Here is a 19,304-nt window from a genome sequence, read left to right on the forward strand (position 1 = left end):
ATGCTTTGGCAACAGTTTAAATCATAACCTTATTTTGTTGCTGTTGTATTCGTATTTATTCCCAATACCTGAGACATTTAAGGCACTCAGTGATATGGGCCTTGATTTCTAGTCTACTAAAAGAGTGCTCTAAATTTCACAAGACTTGTATTCTGCACCCCCAAACCAAACTTCAGCAGTACTTAACTTGCACACATTTGCTAATTACTCCTGATTATTCCAGTGCTACATCAAGTATTTAATAAATAATGATTGACACTATCAGATGCCAAGTAGGGCAGATACTGCGATGGATGAGTAACAGCAGTCAATCTGTTCAGGACATGATGTAAAGCAGAATGGTGCATATTGTTAGCCTTTTAGAGGCTGCCCATCCAGTAGAAGTACAATGTGCAGATGTAGAATTCTGGTAAAGGAATGGACCACTGTCCTCTGATGGCCAAGCAGATGCAACAAATGAAACAGGCACAAGTCTGTCTACGGACAGGTCCTGTTTGCTTCATTCACAAAGTGGAAGTGTTAGTCGCTCAGTCGTGTCCCAGCTTTTTGCAACCCCATGGACTGTAGCCCGCCAGTCTCCTCTGTCCATGGGATTTTCCAGGCAAGAATATTGGTGCAGGTTGCCCTTCCCTTCTCCAGGGGATCTTCCTGACCCAGGGATCGAACCGGGTCTCCTGCATTGCGGGCAGACTCTGATGAGCCATCAGTTAGTTTCATCATTCAAAAAGGAGAAAATGAAAAGAGCTACTGAAAAATGTACATGCTGAAAATACTGGGTTGCCCAAAAAGTTCGTTTGGGTTTTTCTATAGCATATGGAAAAGCCTGAATGAACTTTTTTGGCCAACCCAATGTTAAAAAAAAAAAATCTGACTGGAAATAAAGAGGATTGGAATACATGGACTAAGTCTAGAGAAGGAAGAAGAAAAATATATGGTTGAGATGGGAGAGGGCTATTTGGATAAGCAAAAAGGCTGTTCACAGACTGCTGTGATTTCACAGGAGATTCTGTGGGCAGCAGAAACAGAAAAAAAAGACTACTGATAGATAAGCTGTGCAATGTTTAGCTATTTCCATTGGATTCCCAATGACTTGAACCAAAAATGAAGCAAGTTAAAAGAAAAAAATTGACATCTGATATCAGCATATATGTGAGTCTGTTCAAGCACAGCTGTGAAGCTTAATAACATCTTCATCTTCATAATATCCCTGCAGTGTAGGCCAGACCCAGTGTGATTCTTCTTGGTTGTGCAAGAGAAACAGCTTGAGAGAAGCTAAGTCACTTGTCACATGGTAAAGACAAGTCAGGGACACTGTTTTGGTCTCTGGATCACCATCCCGGTGTGATATCTGTGAAAGGTGGCTTGGTTGTGGAAAACAACAAAAACTAGATGCAAAAGGTAAAAGTAGACTTATTTGGTTAAATCCAGCTCCACTGATACCAGGAAAACCCATTGTGTTTTAAGAGTTCAATCATTATTTGTGGAAACAAATTAGAATCCATCAGAGTTTCTGTTGGGTCTTCTAAGTCTGAAGAGGTCTCCCTCTTTGCCTTTTATATTTTCCTCATCCTCTTTTTGCAGCGCTGGTTGAAAACAGGGGAGGAGCCCATGAGGCTGTCAGTGGAGTGGGAGCCATAGCTGCTGTCTGAGTCATCAGGGCTTTGGGGGATTCCAGCTTCACTCATGCCTGACATTGGCTCCTCGAACACATCGCTGCCCAGCACGCCGTGCCCAGAAACGTTGCCTTCTTCACTCTCTTGAGGCTCCATTTTCACGTGGGCCAAGTTCCAAAGAGGGGAAGCATTTACCTCTGTACCTGGGAATGGAAAAGAACACAGAACTAACTAGCAGCAAGAAAGGCTGGAACAAAGCAGGTGGCATACACCACCCAGGGCTGGCTGATGGCCTTTGAGCTCAGTTTTCATTCTGATTCTCTACTTGCCTAGAGAATATATTGTTATTCTCTGCTTAAAAAGTTACCAACTCAAAATATCTTCTTTTCCACTACCTCCCCTTCCTTTACCTCACCTCATCCATCTCCATTTCCCCTAAACCAGGGAAAGTAAAGCTACGCAGGTGGAAATATTCATGGTTCAAAGGCAGGCACAACCATGGGTTCTTGGGCAAGTGTTACATTTGCCTGTCCTTTTACGCGGCTGTCTTGTTTTTCTGCCCTGTGTTTGGGTCCCTGGTTCTCTCTCACATTATGAAAAGTTAGTGATCACTACAAAATGGTGGCAGCAGTTCCCAGACTGCTGAAAAGAGACATGACCCCTATGTCTGCAAGAATTTCTTTCTGGTTCTCCTGCCTCTGTGTCTTCTAGCAATGCTGTTCTGTGGTTATTACATCTCCCATAGTGAAAGGCTCTCTGCCCAGTACTTTGAAAATGTGGCCTAATTCTGTTTAGGCCACACTGAAGGACTGGCTGTTTGCATCATTACTTCACTGATGACATAATTTATATTTCTAAAGAACTGGGACTTCCCTAGAAGTCCAGTGGTTAAGACTTCCACTGCAGGGGGCTCAGGTTTGGTCCCTGATCGGGGAACTAAAATCCCACATGCTGCATGGCACAGCCAATAAATAAATAAATAAACTGTAAAGAACTGAGCGTCTAGCATTATTTGCAGTCCTTCTGACTTAGGGATCATTGAGCCATCGGGTTCTGAAGGGAATCACAGAGTCTATCTGGAAGAAGCAGCCAGCTGCCTATAATTGAGTTGCCCTATTTTAATCCTTTTCAGGTTCAACTTGTTGGTACTACTCCGACCAAGGAACCCCAACTATTCAAACATCCTTGAGCAATTAACATTACTCCACCTGTCTGGAAGTTGCTTTAATTAACTCAGCACAAGCATCAAGAAAGACCAGAATACAGAGAACAGGAGGCCATCTGTCCACCTAGCTGGGTCGGCTGAATTAACTGTCATCAAGAGAGTAACAGCAAATTTGGAAAACTCAGCAGTAGCCACAAGACTGGAAAAGGTCAGTTTTCATTCCAATCCCAAAGAAAGGCAATGCCAAAGAATGCTCAAACTGCTGTACAATTGCAGTCATCTTACACGCTAGCAAAGTAATGCTAAAAAATCTCCAAGCCAGGCTTCAACAGTACGTGAACCATGAACTTCCAGTTGTTCAAGCTAGATTTAGAAAAGGAAGAGGAACCAGAGTTCACATTGCCAACATCTGTTGGATCACTGAAAAAACAAGAGAGTTCCAGAAAAACATCAATTTCTGCTTTATTGACTACACCAAAGCCTTTGACTGTGTGGATCACACAAACTGTGGAAAATTCTTAGAGATGGGAATACCAGACTACCTGACCTGCCTCCTGAGAAATCTGTATGCAGGTCAGGAAGCAATAGTTAGAACTGGACATGGAACAACAGACTGGTTCCAAATTGGGAAAGGAGTATGTCAGGGTTGTATATTGTCACCCTGCTTATTTAACTTACATGCAGAGTATATGAGAAATGTCTGACTGTATGAAGCACAAGCTGGAATCAGGATGGCTTGGAGAAATATCAATTACCTCACAGATGACACCACCCTTATGGCAGAAAGGGAAGAAGAACAGCCTCTTGATGAAAGTGAAACAGAGTGAAAAAGTTGGCTTAAAACTCAACATTCAGAAAACTAAGATCATGGTATCTGGTCCCATCACTTTATGGCAAATAGATGGGGAAATAGGGGAAATAGTGTCAGACTTTATTTTTTGGGGCTCCAAAATCACTGCAGATGGTGATTGCAGCCATGAAATTAAAAGACATTTACTCCTTGAAAGGAAAGTTATGACCAACCTAGATGGCATATTAAGAAGCAAAGACATTACTTTGCCAACAAAGGTCCGTCTAGTCAAAGCTATGGTTTTTCCAGTAGTCATGCAGAGATGTGAGAGTTGGACTGTGAAGAAAGCTGAGTGCCAAAGAATTGATGCTTTTGAACTGTGGTACTGGAGAAGGCTCTTGAGATTCCCTTGGACTTCAAGGAGATCCAACCAGTCCATCCTAAAAGAAATCAGTCCTGAATATTCATTGGAAGGACTGATGCTGAAACTCCAATACTTTGGCCACCTGATGTGAAGAATGGACTCACTGGAAAAGACCCTGATGCTGGGAAAGATTGAGGGCAGCAGGAAAAGGGGATGACAGAGGATGAGATGGTTGGATGGCATCACTGACTCAATGGACATGAGTCTGAGCAAGCTCTGGGAGTTGGTGACAGACAGGGAAGCCTGTTGTGCTGCAGTCCATGAGGTTGCAAAGAGGACACAACTCAGCGACTGAACTGAACTGAAGAGAGTAACATTGCATGTACATCCTAACTAGGAATAATTTCAAAGAATGTCTGTAAAGCTGTGCTAGTTCCCTCTTTACTAATTAGGACGAGAATGTTTCTATCTCTAGATCAGTGACACTATGCTTCTTTTTAGACTTTCCATTCCCCTGCCCATCCCTACTTTTGCTCTTTCATCTCCAGCCTTTGAGTCTAAAATGCAAGAAGTACTGAGGCTGGCACATCTCTCAGAATCAAGATGGGTAGGTTGTTCTCTCTTACTTGAAGCCTGTGGTGAAGCCTCGACCTCCAGGTTAGATGGGAAGCGCTCGGTCTGAGTGCCGAGGACTCCCATGGGCAGCGACTGGTCTCCAGAAGCAAGGTCGGCCTCCAGTTCTTCACTGACAGGGAAGGTGATGTCGCTCACAGGTTCCTCCTTGATCTTGACAGGCTTCGTGTCCTCTGTGGCCTTCTCAGGATTGACGATCCTCTCATACTCTTCAGAGAGCTGCTTACTAATCTGTTGGCAAGCAAGAGTCAATTTTCCAAAGGAATGTTAAAAGCAAGTTGGATAGTCAGCTTGTGGCATCTGGTGGAAACAGAATATGAATATGAATAAAGCATCACTGCTAATGGGAAGAATTTGAGTTTGAAATTCATAGATGACAGGGACATGTAAAGAAAACTTGTTTGGCAGAGAACATGTATGTGATTAATTAAAAGGTACATAAAGGTAAAATATTTAAATGTATTATATCAGAACTGGGACAAAAGGTGACATTTTTGGCTATAAAAACTAACATTTGACATAAATACAACAGGTGGCTAATGAACACTGTAGGACATCTGGATCACTTAGCAAAGCCGACTGGGTGTTATGAATTTCTTATATTTCAGATTTGGGGAAACCAGAACAGTGAACAAAATGCCTAAGGCCACAAGGGTGGAAGAGATTAGATAGTTCTGGTTTTAACCAAAAACGCTGTCTCCCCCATCCCACACTACCTTTGAGGGCAGTGTCATCTCACTGTTTTGCTCCTGGTTCATAGCACTTAACGCCATCTGAAATGATTTTGATTACCTGTTTTTGTCTCTCTCTCAACAAGAATGCAAGCTCAAGGAACTTGTCCTATTAAACTGCTGAATTCCACAATAGGCACTCCACAAATATGTGTTGAATAAAAGCAGGCTAGCCACATGCTATAATTTCACTGACTGAAGAAGAACCCTGGGTCTGGCCAGGTCAGTGTGGGTCACAGCCGGGGCCAAGAGGCAAGTCAAGTTAAGTTCACTCTATTCCAGGCCCTGTGCTCTGCACCCTAGGCCAAGTGTTAGGGATCCTGCTGAACACCCCTAGATCACATATCCTTGTGCACCCCTCCTTGGGATCCTCTCACCTGCAGCATGTAACTGTGATAGTCCTTGATGCGGTGCTGCCAGAATTTCTGGAGGGAGAGCACGCTGCCGATGCCCACTTCATGGAACACCTGCTCCATCACATCGGGGAAAGGAGTCTGCCCCAGCCGGGATTCTCGATCCACAGCAAAGCGCAGCAGCTTGGTGAACTTGAGGCAGTACTCGTGGGCCACATCAGTCAGGGTCTCCAGGACGCTCTCGTTAGCACACTCAAAGCCAGCGTGGGCCAGGATTGTGGCCACTGCCTGGTAGAGGAGCTGTCGGCAGGAGTGCCAGCTGAGTTCAGTCACAGGCTCCCCTTTCCCCCTGAAAGTGGAGACACGATGAGTGTCATTGGTTCTCTTGCAAAGGGGTGACCTGTCGTGTCTTCCTAGGCGGTTTACAATCCTAATCAAATGTCTGGCTCAGTTTTCCAGGAGAATTTCAGGCAGGTTATATAGTCCAGTTTTACCTTGCTGCCATTTCAGGGCATGTCTCAAGGACCCACAGTCATATCCCTGAGCAATTCCAATTACATAAAGCTTGCATAGGTGATATGTGTTTATAGTAAACAGTATAAAAGGGTATCTACTGAAAAGTAAGTTCCCATCTTCTGGTATCAATTGTGTGATTTTGATCACTTTTATGGAGAAGGAAATGGCAACCCACTCCAGTACTCTTGCCTGGAAAATCCCATGGATGGAGGAGCTTGACGCAGGCTACTCTCCATGGGGTCACAAAGAGTCAGGCACGACTGAGCGACTTCACTTTTAGGATCTGATTAATTTTAAGAGCACAGTGGTGCACATTTTCAGCATAGCATAGGTTCCTCACATGCTGGGCAATATATGGACCTCTAGAATTTAACTGCAACAAACCGTTTGTAATATAGGAAAGCAATTCAATTTTATAAAAGCAGTTTAAAACATATATTGCTTACAAGCGACAGAGGATGAGATGTTGGATGGCATTACCAACTCAATGGACATAAGTTTGAGCAAACTCCGGGAGATAGTGAAGGACAGGGAAGCATGGCTTGCTGCAGGGTGGGTCGCAAAGAGTCAGACAGGACTGAGAGACTGAACAACAATTGCTTACAAAGCATTTTTATCCTACTTTATGCTGTGAAATTGGTAGGGGTCCATATTATTATTCCTATCTGGCAGGTGAAGAAACTGAAGTTCAGAGGGGGTGATTTGCCAAATGTTTTTGTAATATAGAGCTTCTGACTCTAGATCCTGTGTTCTTCATGATACTCATTTTTACACCTAATCATTGTGGCAAAAATCCTATCTTTCTAAAACAAAACAAAAACTTCAAAAGTTGTCTGATTTCCTAAAAGTAACTTTTAATGAGCTCCTAATAATTTACCTGTTCTCCTGAAATTTCCTATCTTCTGCCTTCCCCTGACAAAGGAAGTAAATAGATAAAAATAAAAGAGGGTACAGAAAATGACTCTTCCCTGCACACACTTTGCATTTGTCACCCTGTGATTGCTGAACAGAGTTCCTGAGGAGCTATTCACCCACGCTGCTATTATCTGCTCAGCAGCAACTACTGCAATTCACCTAATAATTGGAAAATAAGAAAACCAACTGTCAAGTAATTTTTCATTTACTGTTTATATCATCATTTCCCATGACCAGTTTCTCTGGACCAAAAGCTAAAGACTTCAGAAGTGCCTAATAAACAGAGCTAAATCAGTACTGTTTTACTTAATATGTGGACCCATTTTAAAGGAAAATAATTCTTCCTGCAGCCCCATACCTGATGCAAAATATTTTTGTAACAGTCTCTTAAATATATATAAAATAAACTATGTGTAAACTTCTGATGTTCACAGAATCTTCCTAATAATTAAAATTAGAAAACTGACACAAAACTACAAATTCTAAATAATAGCATCAATTTAATATGAGGGACAGTATTATTTTGTAAAAGCTAAATTGCTCTCAAAATGTAAAGCTGGTACTGAGTGTTACAGAGTAAGTATTCTTAAGTTGGGCACATCTATACCAATATGTGCCAAGAACGTGATGACACATTTCTCATTCCCTTTTTCACTATTCCAGTGTCTTCGAAACTTAGACAACGCACCATGACATCATCCTGCCTTAATCTGGGCCAACTGCAAACCTTACATAAGTCTATTTCTCTTCTTTTTTCATTAGTTTGGGACAATTAAAATAGTAGCAACTATCATCATCAACAGGCAGATGCAGTAAGTGACGTACAACACAATTAGTTATGAAGCATTTTTACCAAACATTTAATCTGAATCTTATCTTAAGAAAATAATCAGCAAATCCAGTCTGATTTGGAACAAATGACCTGAACTCTTAAAAAAGATTAATATCATGTATTATAAAAGGGGAAAGCTATTCTAGCTTAAAAGACACTAAAGCAGAGAAAGACAAATACTGTATATCATTTATACATAGAATCTAAAACAAACTAGTGAATACAACAAAAGAAGTAGACTCATAGATATTGGGAACACACTAGTGGTTAACAGTGAGGAGAGGGAAGGATGGGGCAAGATGGGGTAGATTAAGAGGTACAAGCTACTATGTATAAAATAAATAAGCTACAGGAATATATTGTACAGCACAGGAAATACAGCCAATATTTTATAATAACTTTAAAAGGAGTATAATCTATACAAATATTGAATTACAGTGTTGTACACCTGAAACTAATATTGTAAATCAACTATACCTCAAAAAAAAAAAAAAAAAGACACTAAAGAGGTATAACAATGAAAAGAAATACATGGTCTTTATTAGGTCCAAGACTGGGGAAAAATATACCTAATAAAGGATATTTTGGGGACAACTGGAAAAATCTGAATACAGATGTATTAAATGATAGTACTTAATTTGTGTTCACTTACTTTGATGTAATACTGGTTATTGGGATTATGTAGGAAATTTCCTTATTTTTAGGCTAAGGTGAATAATTTAGGGGTGAAATACTGTGATATCTACAACTCTAAAAGATTTGGCAAAAAAACCGTGTGTGTATGTATATATGTATACATAAATGTTTGTATATTTGTGAGTAAATGTGTGTATGCACACTTATACATATGTGAGAGAAAGTAAATGTACTAAAATATTAACAATTGTTGAATCCAGGTGAAGGGTATTTGGGTTTTTGTCATCCTATTATTTAAACTTTTCTGTAGGTCTGACAAATTTCAAAATGAAAAGACAAAAGTACTTATTTGGCATCAAATGCAAACTTTCATACTGAAATCCAGTAGTAGCACTAGCTTTTAAGGCAATCAGAGGATATGCAGCAAGGCTTCTCAAATTGAAATTTACGTATGAATCTCTGGCTGCTGCTGCTGCTAAGTCGCTTCAGTCATGTCCGACTCTGTGCGACCCCATAGACGGCAGCCTACCAGGCTCCCCTGTCCCTGGGATTCTCCAGGCAAGAACACTGGAGTGGGTTGCCATTTCCTTCTCCAATGCATGAAAGTGAAAAAATAAAGTGAAGTCGTTCAGTCGTGTCCGACTCCTAGCGACCCCATGGACTGCAGCCCACTAGGCCCCTCCATCCATGGGATTTTCCAGGCAAGAGTACTGGAGTGGGTTGCCATTGCCTTCTCCAATGAATCTCTGGAGATCTTGTTAAAATGAAAATTCTGACTCCGGAGGTCTGGGTGAGTCTGACACTCTGCATTTCTAACAACCTCCCAAGTGATGTTGATGTTGCTGATCTCAGATCAGATTTTGGGCAGCGAGGATCAGGAACATTGTTATACTATTATTTCTTGAACTGTGTTATCAAAATGAAAATACACCGTTAAAAAATTCTTGTATAGAACTCGTGGATTCCTAATAGTAAGAGAATAAGTCCATAAATCTCATCTTGAGGACAATGAGCTAAACCCACAGTATATCTTTTAATTAACAAGAAAAACTAGATTTGGAGGACTATAAGACCATGGCCTCTTTTACAAACCAGTGTAGTACTTTGCTCCTAGTAAAGTGCTTGGCATATATTAGGTACTCAAGAAATATTTGTTGCACCAGAAAATAAAAAAATACAGACTCTGGATTTGGAAGAACATGGTTCAACTCTTAAACTTTCCACTAATTACCTGAGCAACTTTGGCCCAGTCATTTACTCTCATCTTAAGTTTCCTCCTGGAAATGTGGTGACGTGCTTAACAGGGTGTTGGGAAGAAAAGTAACATATAGCAAAGCCTTGTCTTACCGATAAAAGTCACTCTCTGGGTCACTGTGCCAGACCTGGAATGGTGCACTTGGATTCTTACAATCTAAAGGAAGGAGATCATCAGGAAGAGGAGGTGACCCAGGGCAGGACGGAAGAGGTTCAGTCTCTTCAGTCTTTACACCTTCTGTCTGTTGCTGATTCTGGGCCTGTGCCGTGGCGATGAGGTTACGCAGACGTCGGTTGTGCTGGATCAGCTGAATGGTGTGGATGGTGAGGCTGCAGGGCTCTGAGGGGATGTCCAGCATAGTGGGAGGCTTGGGCTTGTTGGCTGAGGGTTGGTGCAGAGGCGGGTCATGGACTTCTACCAGTCGGAACTCCCGAGGGAGCAAGTCAAAAGAACTTCTGTTGGTCTGGCTTGACGAGATTGGTATCTCTCCCCAGTATCTCAACATTTTGGAATTACAAAGGAAGAGCTCCCAAGTTAAATGTGGATGGTTATCCTAAAGGCAGTGTTTTAAAATCTCTAGCAACTGCAGGTTAAGGGCTTCCGTAGTGAAGAATACGAGGTCTAGCCAGGTATTGACATAAAAACTAGGCAGTTCAAGACCACTTAGAAAAAGTCAGTGTCAGCAACACTGCTGGACCAAGGACGTTCTTCCTGAAGAAATTAAGAGAAATATAACTGTTAATATCACACTCATACACTGTGACAATTCCTACCAGACTGAACCACAAGGTAGAGTTTGGGTCTTTAGTAGACTAATAGCTGCAAGAGTATGTTAGGCTCTATAGTGTCCATATTTTCCAACTCACCCCACTAACTTATTACCAATCCTGAATGATTTGCAAGGCAAGACACTTAAATGAGACATGGAATATTTCTCAGAGTATCTTGACACATCTCCCCTGGATCCGCAGGAGAAAAAGGAGTAGAGTTAAAGATAGGAAAAGGTTCTTCTTCTTTTCTTTTTTTTGCTGTGCCATGCAGCCTGTGGGATCTCAGTGCCAAGTCCTAACCACTGGACTGCCAGGGAATTCCTGAGGTGGTTATTAGTCTGTGAATGCTTCCCAGGTGCACTAGGGGTAAAGAACCTGCCTGCCGATGCAGGAGTAAGAGACATGGGCTCAATTCCTGGGTCAGGAAGATCCCCTGGAGAAGGAAATGGCAACCCACTCCAGTATTCTTGCCTGAAGAATCCCATGGACAGAAGAGCCTGAGGGGCTACAGTCCAAAGGGTCGCAAAGAGTCAGACACTACTGAAGCAACATAGCATGCATGCATACATGCCAAACATGGGAACCTTTAACTAATCCTGGTGGAAAAATTTATGAACCACTATCCTAAACAGTCTTATGCATTCAACTTCTGACATTCATAGGGAAGAATCTCAGATATCTGCTATCTCTTAAATAATATCCCTTCCTTTAGTCTCTCCTTGTATCAAATCTACTCTCTACAGTGATGCTGTGCTTAATTGCTCAGTTGTGTCCAATTATTTGTGACCCCATGCACTGCAGCCTGCCAGGCTCCTCTGTCCTTGGGATTCTCCAGGCAAGAATACCAGAGTGGGTTGCCATGCCCTCCTCCACAGGATCTTCCCAACCCAGGGATCGAACACAGGTCTCCCACACGGCAGGCAAATTCTTTACCAACTGAACCACCAGGGAAGCCCAAGAATACTGGAGTACCCTATCCCTTGGCCAGGGGATCTTCCCAACCCAGGAATTGAACCCTTGTCTCCTGCACTGCAGGCTGATTCTTTACCACAGCTGAGCTACCAAGTAAGCCTCTGTAGTGAGGCTAGACTTAATATTTTAAACTTAAACCTAATGACTTCCCACTGACTATTGGAAAAACGTCAAATTTTTTTGATTTACCATTCAACACCAATTACAATCCAGCTTCAACTCACCTTTCCAGATTCATTTCCCATATGTCTCTTCAAATTCAATGAATTTTTATCAAATGCCAAGTGTCATGTGAGGATATAAAGACTAATTCAAGGTCCTTACCCTGAGGTGAGGGAGAAAAACATGAATGTTTCAACATTAAAGTGTGTGGTCAGTGCTGTTCTACTAGAGACACAGACCAAGTTCAGTGAGAAAACACAAAGGAGGAACTTCCTGAAGAAAGTGACCATCTTAGTTCCAACAGTACCAGACTTCTCTGGTTGCAAATGCCATGCATTTCCACAGCTTAATGACATGATCTCTGCAGGCAATGCCTTGCTACCTGCCACATCCCTGGAAGACTTGTATTCATCCTTAAGTATGATTTAAGTCACCACCCTATCACCTCCCCAACACATCTCCCCTTGTTAAGTCTCACATCACTTTCTATGTTTCCATCACAGCATTTATACCTGTATTTAAACTAGTACTTGTTTCAATTTTATTCTTCCATCTGTCTCTCACAGCTGTGATCTTGGTGTCTAAGATTTGAGTGCCTACTACATGCCAGGCTTTGCCTCTACTGTCAATTCAATTTTCCCAACCTTTCTATAAGTAGATATCTTTTTTTTTTTAAGTAGATACTATTATTACCCCAATTTTCAGACGTGGAAGCTGAGGCCTTCTGTCTTGCCTAATGTCGGAAACAGCTGAGAGGGAAGATCGAGATGGTCAGGATCCAGGGTGTGCACTCTTAACAACTACACTATGCTGCCTCAATTGGTTTCAGAAAGAATAAAAGAAGGAACGAATACATGAATGAACCAAGTGACAACAAAAATCGCCCTCTCCCCTAACTTGACCCAAAGGAGCAGGAAGGACAGGCATCAAGCAGAGCAATGCCAACATCGCTACCAGGGCTCCTCCCTCACCATCAGCGGACTCGGGCGCCAATCACAGTGTCCTGGGGTCGTCTAATGCTGGGGCAGCCCAGACACAGGGAAATGTGGACCTGGACCGAGGCAAGGAGGCTCCACTATGGACTGCCACTTCGCAGGTACTGAACTGGGCGGCTGATGGGCTCCGAGAGGCCTGAGATATCAGGTCGTATCAGGTCCGGAAGGCTGGTGTGTTGACCAGCGGTTCAAGGCTGCCGGAAGCGCGTCTTCTCAATCAGGCTCCGCTGCAGGAAGTCATTACGACTCGGTTGCAACCTCTAAAGATGTCCCCATTCTGACAGCACCCCGACCGCCTTTTTCTTGTTTTCCTCTTACTACAACTTCCAGGGATAACTCTCGTCTTCACAAAGCTCTGGGTCGTAAAGGATCAACTCCACTGTCGCTGCTAGAGAAGCGTCTGGAGGCTGGAGAGAGGGAGACGTGGAGAGGAATGTAGCGACCCGAAGAGGGTGAGGTTTCCCAGGGACAGATTTTGAGGCTGCTCCTAATTGAGAATGGCTGATAGTCCCTCTCAGTCCGAGCCGCTGGCTTCGCCGGAACTCGATGACGACTTCAAGAAGCCATCCCTGCCGATGCCCTCGGCGGCGCGGAGTAAGGCTCCGGCCAACAATCCTCCAAACCCGGAGGAGGTGAAGGAAAGGTCCACGGCGCTGCCGGACTCTGATTCCGGGGAGCCGGATGTCCCGCCGGCCCTGCCGGACAGCGGGAAGAATAGGGGTCCAGCGGAGGAGCAGCCGCGACCCCACACGGCGACTCCTTCCCCTGGCTGCCCGGCCCGGGCTCCCCCATACCGAGAGCCGCCGTGGGGCGGCCCCACCACGGCCCCCTACAGCCTCGAGACACTAAAAGGCGGCACCATCCTGGGCACCCGGGACTTGAAAGGACTGAGTTGCTGCCTTTTCGGGAGGCTCCCTAGCTGCGACGTGTGCCTGGAGCATCCTTCGGTGTCTCGCTACCACGCCGTACTGCAGCACAGGGTGTCCGGCCTCGATGCAGAAGGCGACGGCCACGGGCCTGGCTTCTATCTCTACGATTTGGGAAGCACCCACGGCACTTTTCTTAACAAAACCCGCATCCCACCCCGCACCTATTGTCGGGTCCACGTCGGACATGTTCTTCGCTTTGGAGGCAGCACCCGGCTCTTTCTTCTTCAGGTAAGTAGAAAACCCTAGAATTGAAATCTCTGGAGCCCACCTGGGTGCGTTCCTGAGCTCCTTAAGTTTTCCCTGAGAAAGGAGATTGTCCTTTATGAAAGTGCGTTCCTCATCACCAGACGTCTGTACGCATTGCCTTGTTTCTGAAAGTGACTTCAGCTCTCCTAAACTCTAAAAGAATTCTTTCGCTTGATTCATCAGGGACCAGAGGAGGATCGAGAGGCAGAATCCGAGTTGACAATAACGCAACTGAAGGAACTGCGCAAGCAGCAACAAATGATGTTGGAAAAGAAGATGCTGGGAGAAGACTCAGATGAAGAAGAGGAAATGGATACCGCTGAAAGAAAGACAAGTACTAGTAGTCAGGACGATGAAATGGGCTGCACCTGGGGAATGGGTAAGGCTTAAAACTGCTGCCAGAGGTTAATAAATCCGTTTCTATTCGTACAGTTACTTTTTAAAAATCATGCAGCTTTCATGACTCTTTGAGAAAGATAGGGCAAATACAGTTTGCACATAGGTTACCAAAACTTAGATTTATTAAATTTTATGATGCCAAAAAACTGAATTATGGGCCTAATTGATTTGTCTTCATGTGTTTTACAGTGCACTCCCTTGTTCAAAACTTTTAGTGTATAGTTTAACAATTAAAATTTATTTCATTAAGTACTGATTATTGCTAGAGGGAGTGAAACTACATTCAATCAAATAAAACGGGATATTATCTAATATAGGAGTTCTGTCAAATTTTTTGTACTTTGTGTAAACACCCTGAAATGTGAAATACCTAATCAGAGGGATAAATTGAATTTTCTGTAATACCAGACATTTTGGCAGATAGGTATTCAGGAGTGGAGTCTGAAAAGCTGGATGACCTTAACTGTGTTGTGGGGAAGACAGATAAATCTTACGAAATTACTTGTGGTAAATGCCAAACAAAAGCTGGAAACCACTAGTATGCTGGAGTAAGGGTTCAGAGAAGGGAGCAGCCCCTGAGTACCTAGACCTGCACTATCCAGTGTGGTCATCATCAGTCACACTGGGCACTTATGGGGTGGCCAGTCCAAACTCACAAGTGCCGTAAAGGTAAAACACACACTGGGTTTCAAAGACTTAGTGTGAAAAGAAATCAGTCTGTTGGTGGACATGATAAGTAATGGAAAATTATATTGAAGACAAAGTATAAGTCCTGGCTGTGAGAGAATGAGAATGCAGGACTGAAGAGTTTAGATTTTTCTTTTTTTTACATAGAGAATGTGGTAGGCAGTCTTGCTTTTAAAATACATATAGTGATGGAGAACAAAAGTAAGGTGCCATGAAAACAAGTTTTAACTTGTCACACAATGTAGAAAACCAAAGATGTTCAGACGGATGGTTTTGTGCTTGTTCTTCCCCACCCCCACCTTTCTTTTCATCATTGGTAACGTATCTTTGTGCAGCCTAAAAGGATAGTGAGTGCCAGTCAGATAGTCTCATGTCTGATTGTCTTTGCTTTCTTTCCTGTATCCTATAGGAGAAGATGCTGTAGAGGATGAGGCTGAAGAGAACCCCATTGTCTTAGAGTTTCAACAAGAAAGGGAGGCTTTTTATATAAAGGATCCAAAAAAGGCTCTCCAAGGTTTTTTTGACCGAGAAGGTATGTACATAGATTTTGACCCTGTTGGTAAAAATGTATCCACAAGAGGGTGCTTTTCTAGATCTTCAAGTACTTAGAAATGCTGTATTTTATCTATTGTCCTCCTTGTTCAGTTCTTGGCTGTGTGGTCAGTTGCTTCAGGTTTGTTTTGGAAATTGTAAAATTTCTGTTGGTCTTTTTTCACATCTTGGAAAAAGGAAGTACTTTTTTCCAACTCATCTCATCCTTCTCAGAAGATACAGGACAGGAGTGGTTGGGAGACGCACCCAATTTGTTACAATTTCTTTGTTTCTAATTCCCCTGATCTTTTGTCATTCTTAACATGGATTTCCACTTTATGTGATTTAAAGATTGTTTCCATTAAAAAAATAATTAAAACTGGAATAAAGCCTTTGAGATAATAATTAAAAAAATTTTTCTGCAGAGAATTGTTTCAGTAGATAAGCTTTTAGAGAACACTTATATGTATGTGTGTGTATGAGTGTAAATATATACATATGAACTGTTTGCATTTTTCACTTAATAGTTACACTTCTAAAAACTAAGCAACTGTGACAAGTTAACAGTAAGTCTACAACTTACAAGTGTGAAAGCTTCTATTTAGTGGACAAACCTGTGTGTGGAGACACGATTGTTTTGAGTTTGCAGTTCTCTGTCTCAAGCTCATCCTAATTTTATTATCAGATAATAATACCTAGGAATAGGAAGTGAAATGCTTTGAAATTTAGTGTTCGATGTGGTTTGAGACATTTGTATTATTATTCAACCTTTGCTCTCTTTTCCCTTTGTATCAACTGGTAATTTTCAGATGCTATTAAAATTGTTTTGTCTTTCCTCCTCCCACAGGAGAAGAATTAGAATATGAATTTGATGAACAGGGTCATAGCACTTGGCTCTGCAGGGTGAGGTATGTTCTTTTGTCATAGCATCCATTTCTGGAAAGTGGCTAATATCAAGTTTAATTCATGGTTACAGACAACAACCCAAAGGGCAATTTTAGTCTTTTTGAGACTATTCATGAATTTGGGGATTGATAGTTATTAACACATTGGGGTTATAGAGGGATGGGTAAGGAAAGGTGTAAGGTGTAAGGAAAAGAATTGAAATTCAGCTTTGGCAAGATAGAACAAATTGAACTGAGAGATTAAAAAGCTATCTCAAAAATATGACTGTTATCATAAAATATTAATGTTTTTCATGAGATTGGAGCTTAGTTCTGTGCTTAAATCCCTCCCATACCAATGCAGATTACCTGTGGATGATTCAACTGGAAAACAGCTAGTGGCAGAGGCCATTCACTCAGGAAAGAAAAAAGAAGCAATGATTCAGTGTTCACTGGAAGCTTGTCGAATCCTCGATACTTTGGGATTGCTGCGGCAGGAGGCGGGTGAGTATGTGGGGACTCTTTTTCCCTTTTTAAAAAAAAAGATGGATAGAAGGAAGAAAGATTGAACACATAAAGTAATAAAACCTTTTTTTAGGGGAAAAATGTAAATTGTACAGAATTCTATGAAATGAGAAGAAAAACATTCTCTATGTCTTTAACCAAAGGTAACCTTTGTTTATTTATATTCTCCCAGACATTATCTGCAGACATGTGTTCAGAACTAGAACCTTTAACAAAATACAAACACTCATAGCAAATGCATTTATAGTTATATTCTTTTGTGACTTTAAAAAAGTTTTATTTATTTTTGCCTGCAGTGGGCCTTTGTTGCTCTTCGCGGGCTTTCTCTAGTTGCAGAGAGTAGGGGCTACTCTCTGGTTACAGTGTGCGGGCGTCTCATCACAGTGGCTCCCTTTTTTTGCGGAGCACTGGCTGTAGACTGCTGTCTCGGTAGCTGTGGCACACGGGCTTAGTTGCTCCATGGCATGCGGGATCTTACAGGACCAGGGATCAAACCAGTGTGCCCTGCATTACAAGGTGGATTCTTAACCACTGGACCACCAGGGAAGCCCCTTTTGTGACTTTTTAACACAAGAATGTATCATGGATAGTTTTTATATTGTTGCGTTATTTACCTTATTTTGGTAATTTTTATATCATTGCATTAAATTTGCCTTATTTTTTAAAAAATTGGGTGTGTAATTATTTTTTTTATTCCAAAGTTACTTTTTATTATTGCGAAGTAAATTACATATACTTTAAAACTACCAAAGTCTTAGAATATACCTGTTCTTGTCTTGCCCCTCTACCGTCTTCGACTGTAGAAGGCCTTTACCTTTTTCAGTTATTTCTTCTGGCATTTAAATATATCCATATGTCTAATGCGATATCTTGTAATAACCTGTAAGGGACTATAACCTGCAAAACAAAAATTAATTACTATGCTGTATACCTAAAACTAATGCAGTGTTATAAATCAGCTATACTTCAATAAAAAAAAGTTTAAAAATTTTCATATTTATAAAAAGCATGAGCATGCTATTATATTTTTAGTCATGTAAACATGACTATTTTTAGTCATGTAAACATTAACAAGTATTTAATGTTTATAAGGTTATGTTTATGCAAATATTAATTACAGCTGAGCAGTTTTGAGTTAATAATTGTGTTGTGTGTTTGATTTTTTTGGTACCTCTTTCTCATTCTTCCCGCACATATCAATAACCTTCTAGTGTGTTTTTCCATATGGTCAATTAGGTTAAGTAATTTATCAGTAATTTATCTGATTTTTTGGGAGACATTTCTCCTGAAGAACACTCTTCTTTTAAGGATGCCTGCTGCAGAACAGTAATCTAGGGCTTCATTTGCTATCTTCCTTGAGATTTCCTTTCTTTTTCTCTAGGGTTGGATTTTCTGTTTCATGATACTCATATTTCTTGGTTTAGTGGAACACATCTTTCTGTAGTTTTGGCAGGTTAGGAAGCTGGTACCAACAATAAGGGCATGGATGGTAATAATCTTCAGTGGAGTTCACGTCTTTCATTTTTCTTGCTCTACTGTTGTTTTGGTGGACATCCTCTGGTAGATTCCTAAGAAAGGATAGATAGCAAGTCAGCTTTATTAAACTCTCCACTCTGAACGTAAAATTATTCTGGCTTTACTTTTGGTTAATAGTTTAGGAATAGAACTCTCATTTGGAAGTAATTTTCCTTCACAACTTTGAGGGCATTGCTCTTATATGACATCCAGCACTGCTATTGAAGTCCTAAACTATTCAGGTTACTGATCTATCATATGTTATCTTTTTTCCCCTCCTCTCACTAGAAGTTTGTAAGAGTTTCCCTTTGTTCTTAAAGTTCTGAAACTTAACTATGATGTACCTTTCTGTGGGTTTATTTTTATCCATTTCCCTGGGTACTTGTTGGCTCTGTTTGATCTGGAAATCTGGACAGTTCAGGAACATTTTGGGAATTGTGCCATTCCCTCATTTTATCTTTCTGTTCTCTGGAAGTTTGTTTGTAAGATATTGAACCTCTTGGGCTGGTTGTCTGTGTTTCTTTTTTCCCTTCTCTGTCCTGTTTCTGTGTCTCTTTTGTTCTTTCTGGGATATTTCTACAACTTTATTTCTGTATTTTGCTATCAAGATTTCAATTTCCACAGCTCATTTTGTTCTTTGGATATTCATTTTTAAAACGTAATATGCCATTGTTGCTCATGGATTATTAATGTCTCATTGGTCTGCTGATCTTTTTTCTCCAGGTTGTTTTTTCTGTTTATTTGATGTCTATCCTGCATGGTAGAGGTTTTTCTCAGGTGTCATGTAGTTCTTAGTTGTAAAAACTACTTAGGGACAAAAAGGTGATGAGCAGCTTGGAATATATAGGTGGGGCTATTTAAATTTGAGCAACACTATAGTACATAT

The 19,304-nt window shown here is 41.5% G+C and overlaps 2 protein-coding genes across 7 annotated transcripts in view; one reads left to right on the forward strand and one right to left on the reverse strand.

Moving 5' to 3' along the window:
- Positions 1 to 217: 217 nt before the first annotated feature.
- On the reverse strand, positions 218 to 12,912 carry SUPT7L (SPT7 like, STAGA complex subunit gamma). Of its 2 annotated transcripts, XM_086326093.1 has the most exons (6): positions 12,679 to 12,912; positions 11,770 to 11,870; positions 9,896 to 10,514; positions 5,674 to 5,998; positions 4,559 to 4,796; positions 218 to 1,816 (listed from the first exon to the last, which is right to left on the reverse strand). In XM_086326093.1, exons 3-6 carry the CDS (start codon positions 10,306 to 10,308, stop codon positions 1,554 to 1,556), a joined length of 1,239 nt encoding a protein of 412 aa, XP_086182219.1. In that variant the 5' UTR covers positions 10,309 to 10,514; positions 11,770 to 11,870; positions 12,679 to 12,912; the 3' UTR covers positions 218 to 1,553. The 2 variants fall into 2 exon arrangements, with proteins under 2 accessions (XP_086182219.1, XP_086182220.1); XM_086326094.1 differs by lacking the exon at positions 11,770 to 11,870.
- Positions 12,913 to 13,179: 267 nt separating this feature from the next.
- Positions 13,180 to 19,304, forward strand: part of SLC4A1AP (solute carrier family 4 member 1 adaptor protein) — a 75,642-nt gene continuing 69,517 nt past the window's right edge. For all 5 annotated transcript variants that reach the window (XM_086326085.1, XM_086326087.1, XM_086326084.1 and 2 more), the window contains exons 1-5: positions 13,180 to 13,859; positions 14,061 to 14,256; positions 15,373 to 15,495; positions 16,342 to 16,402; positions 16,743 to 16,882. In XM_086326085.1, coding sequence (XP_086182211.1) covers positions 13,200 to 13,859; positions 14,061 to 14,256; positions 15,373 to 15,495; positions 16,342 to 16,402; positions 16,743 to 16,882 — 1,180 coding nt within the window. In that variant the 5' untranslated portion in view covers positions 13,180 to 13,199. The remainder of the gene's footprint in view (positions 13,860 to 14,060; positions 14,257 to 15,372; positions 15,496 to 16,341; positions 16,403 to 16,742; positions 16,883 to 19,304) is intronic.

The sequence above is a fragment of the Bos grunniens genome, chromosome 11, assembly GCF_055505025.1.
Source record: "Bos grunniens cultivar Pamir isolate PY7600 chromosome 11, Bosgru_T2T1.0, whole genome shotgun sequence".
Lineage (NCBI taxonomy): Eukaryota > Metazoa > Chordata > Mammalia > Artiodactyla > Bovidae > Bos > Bos grunniens.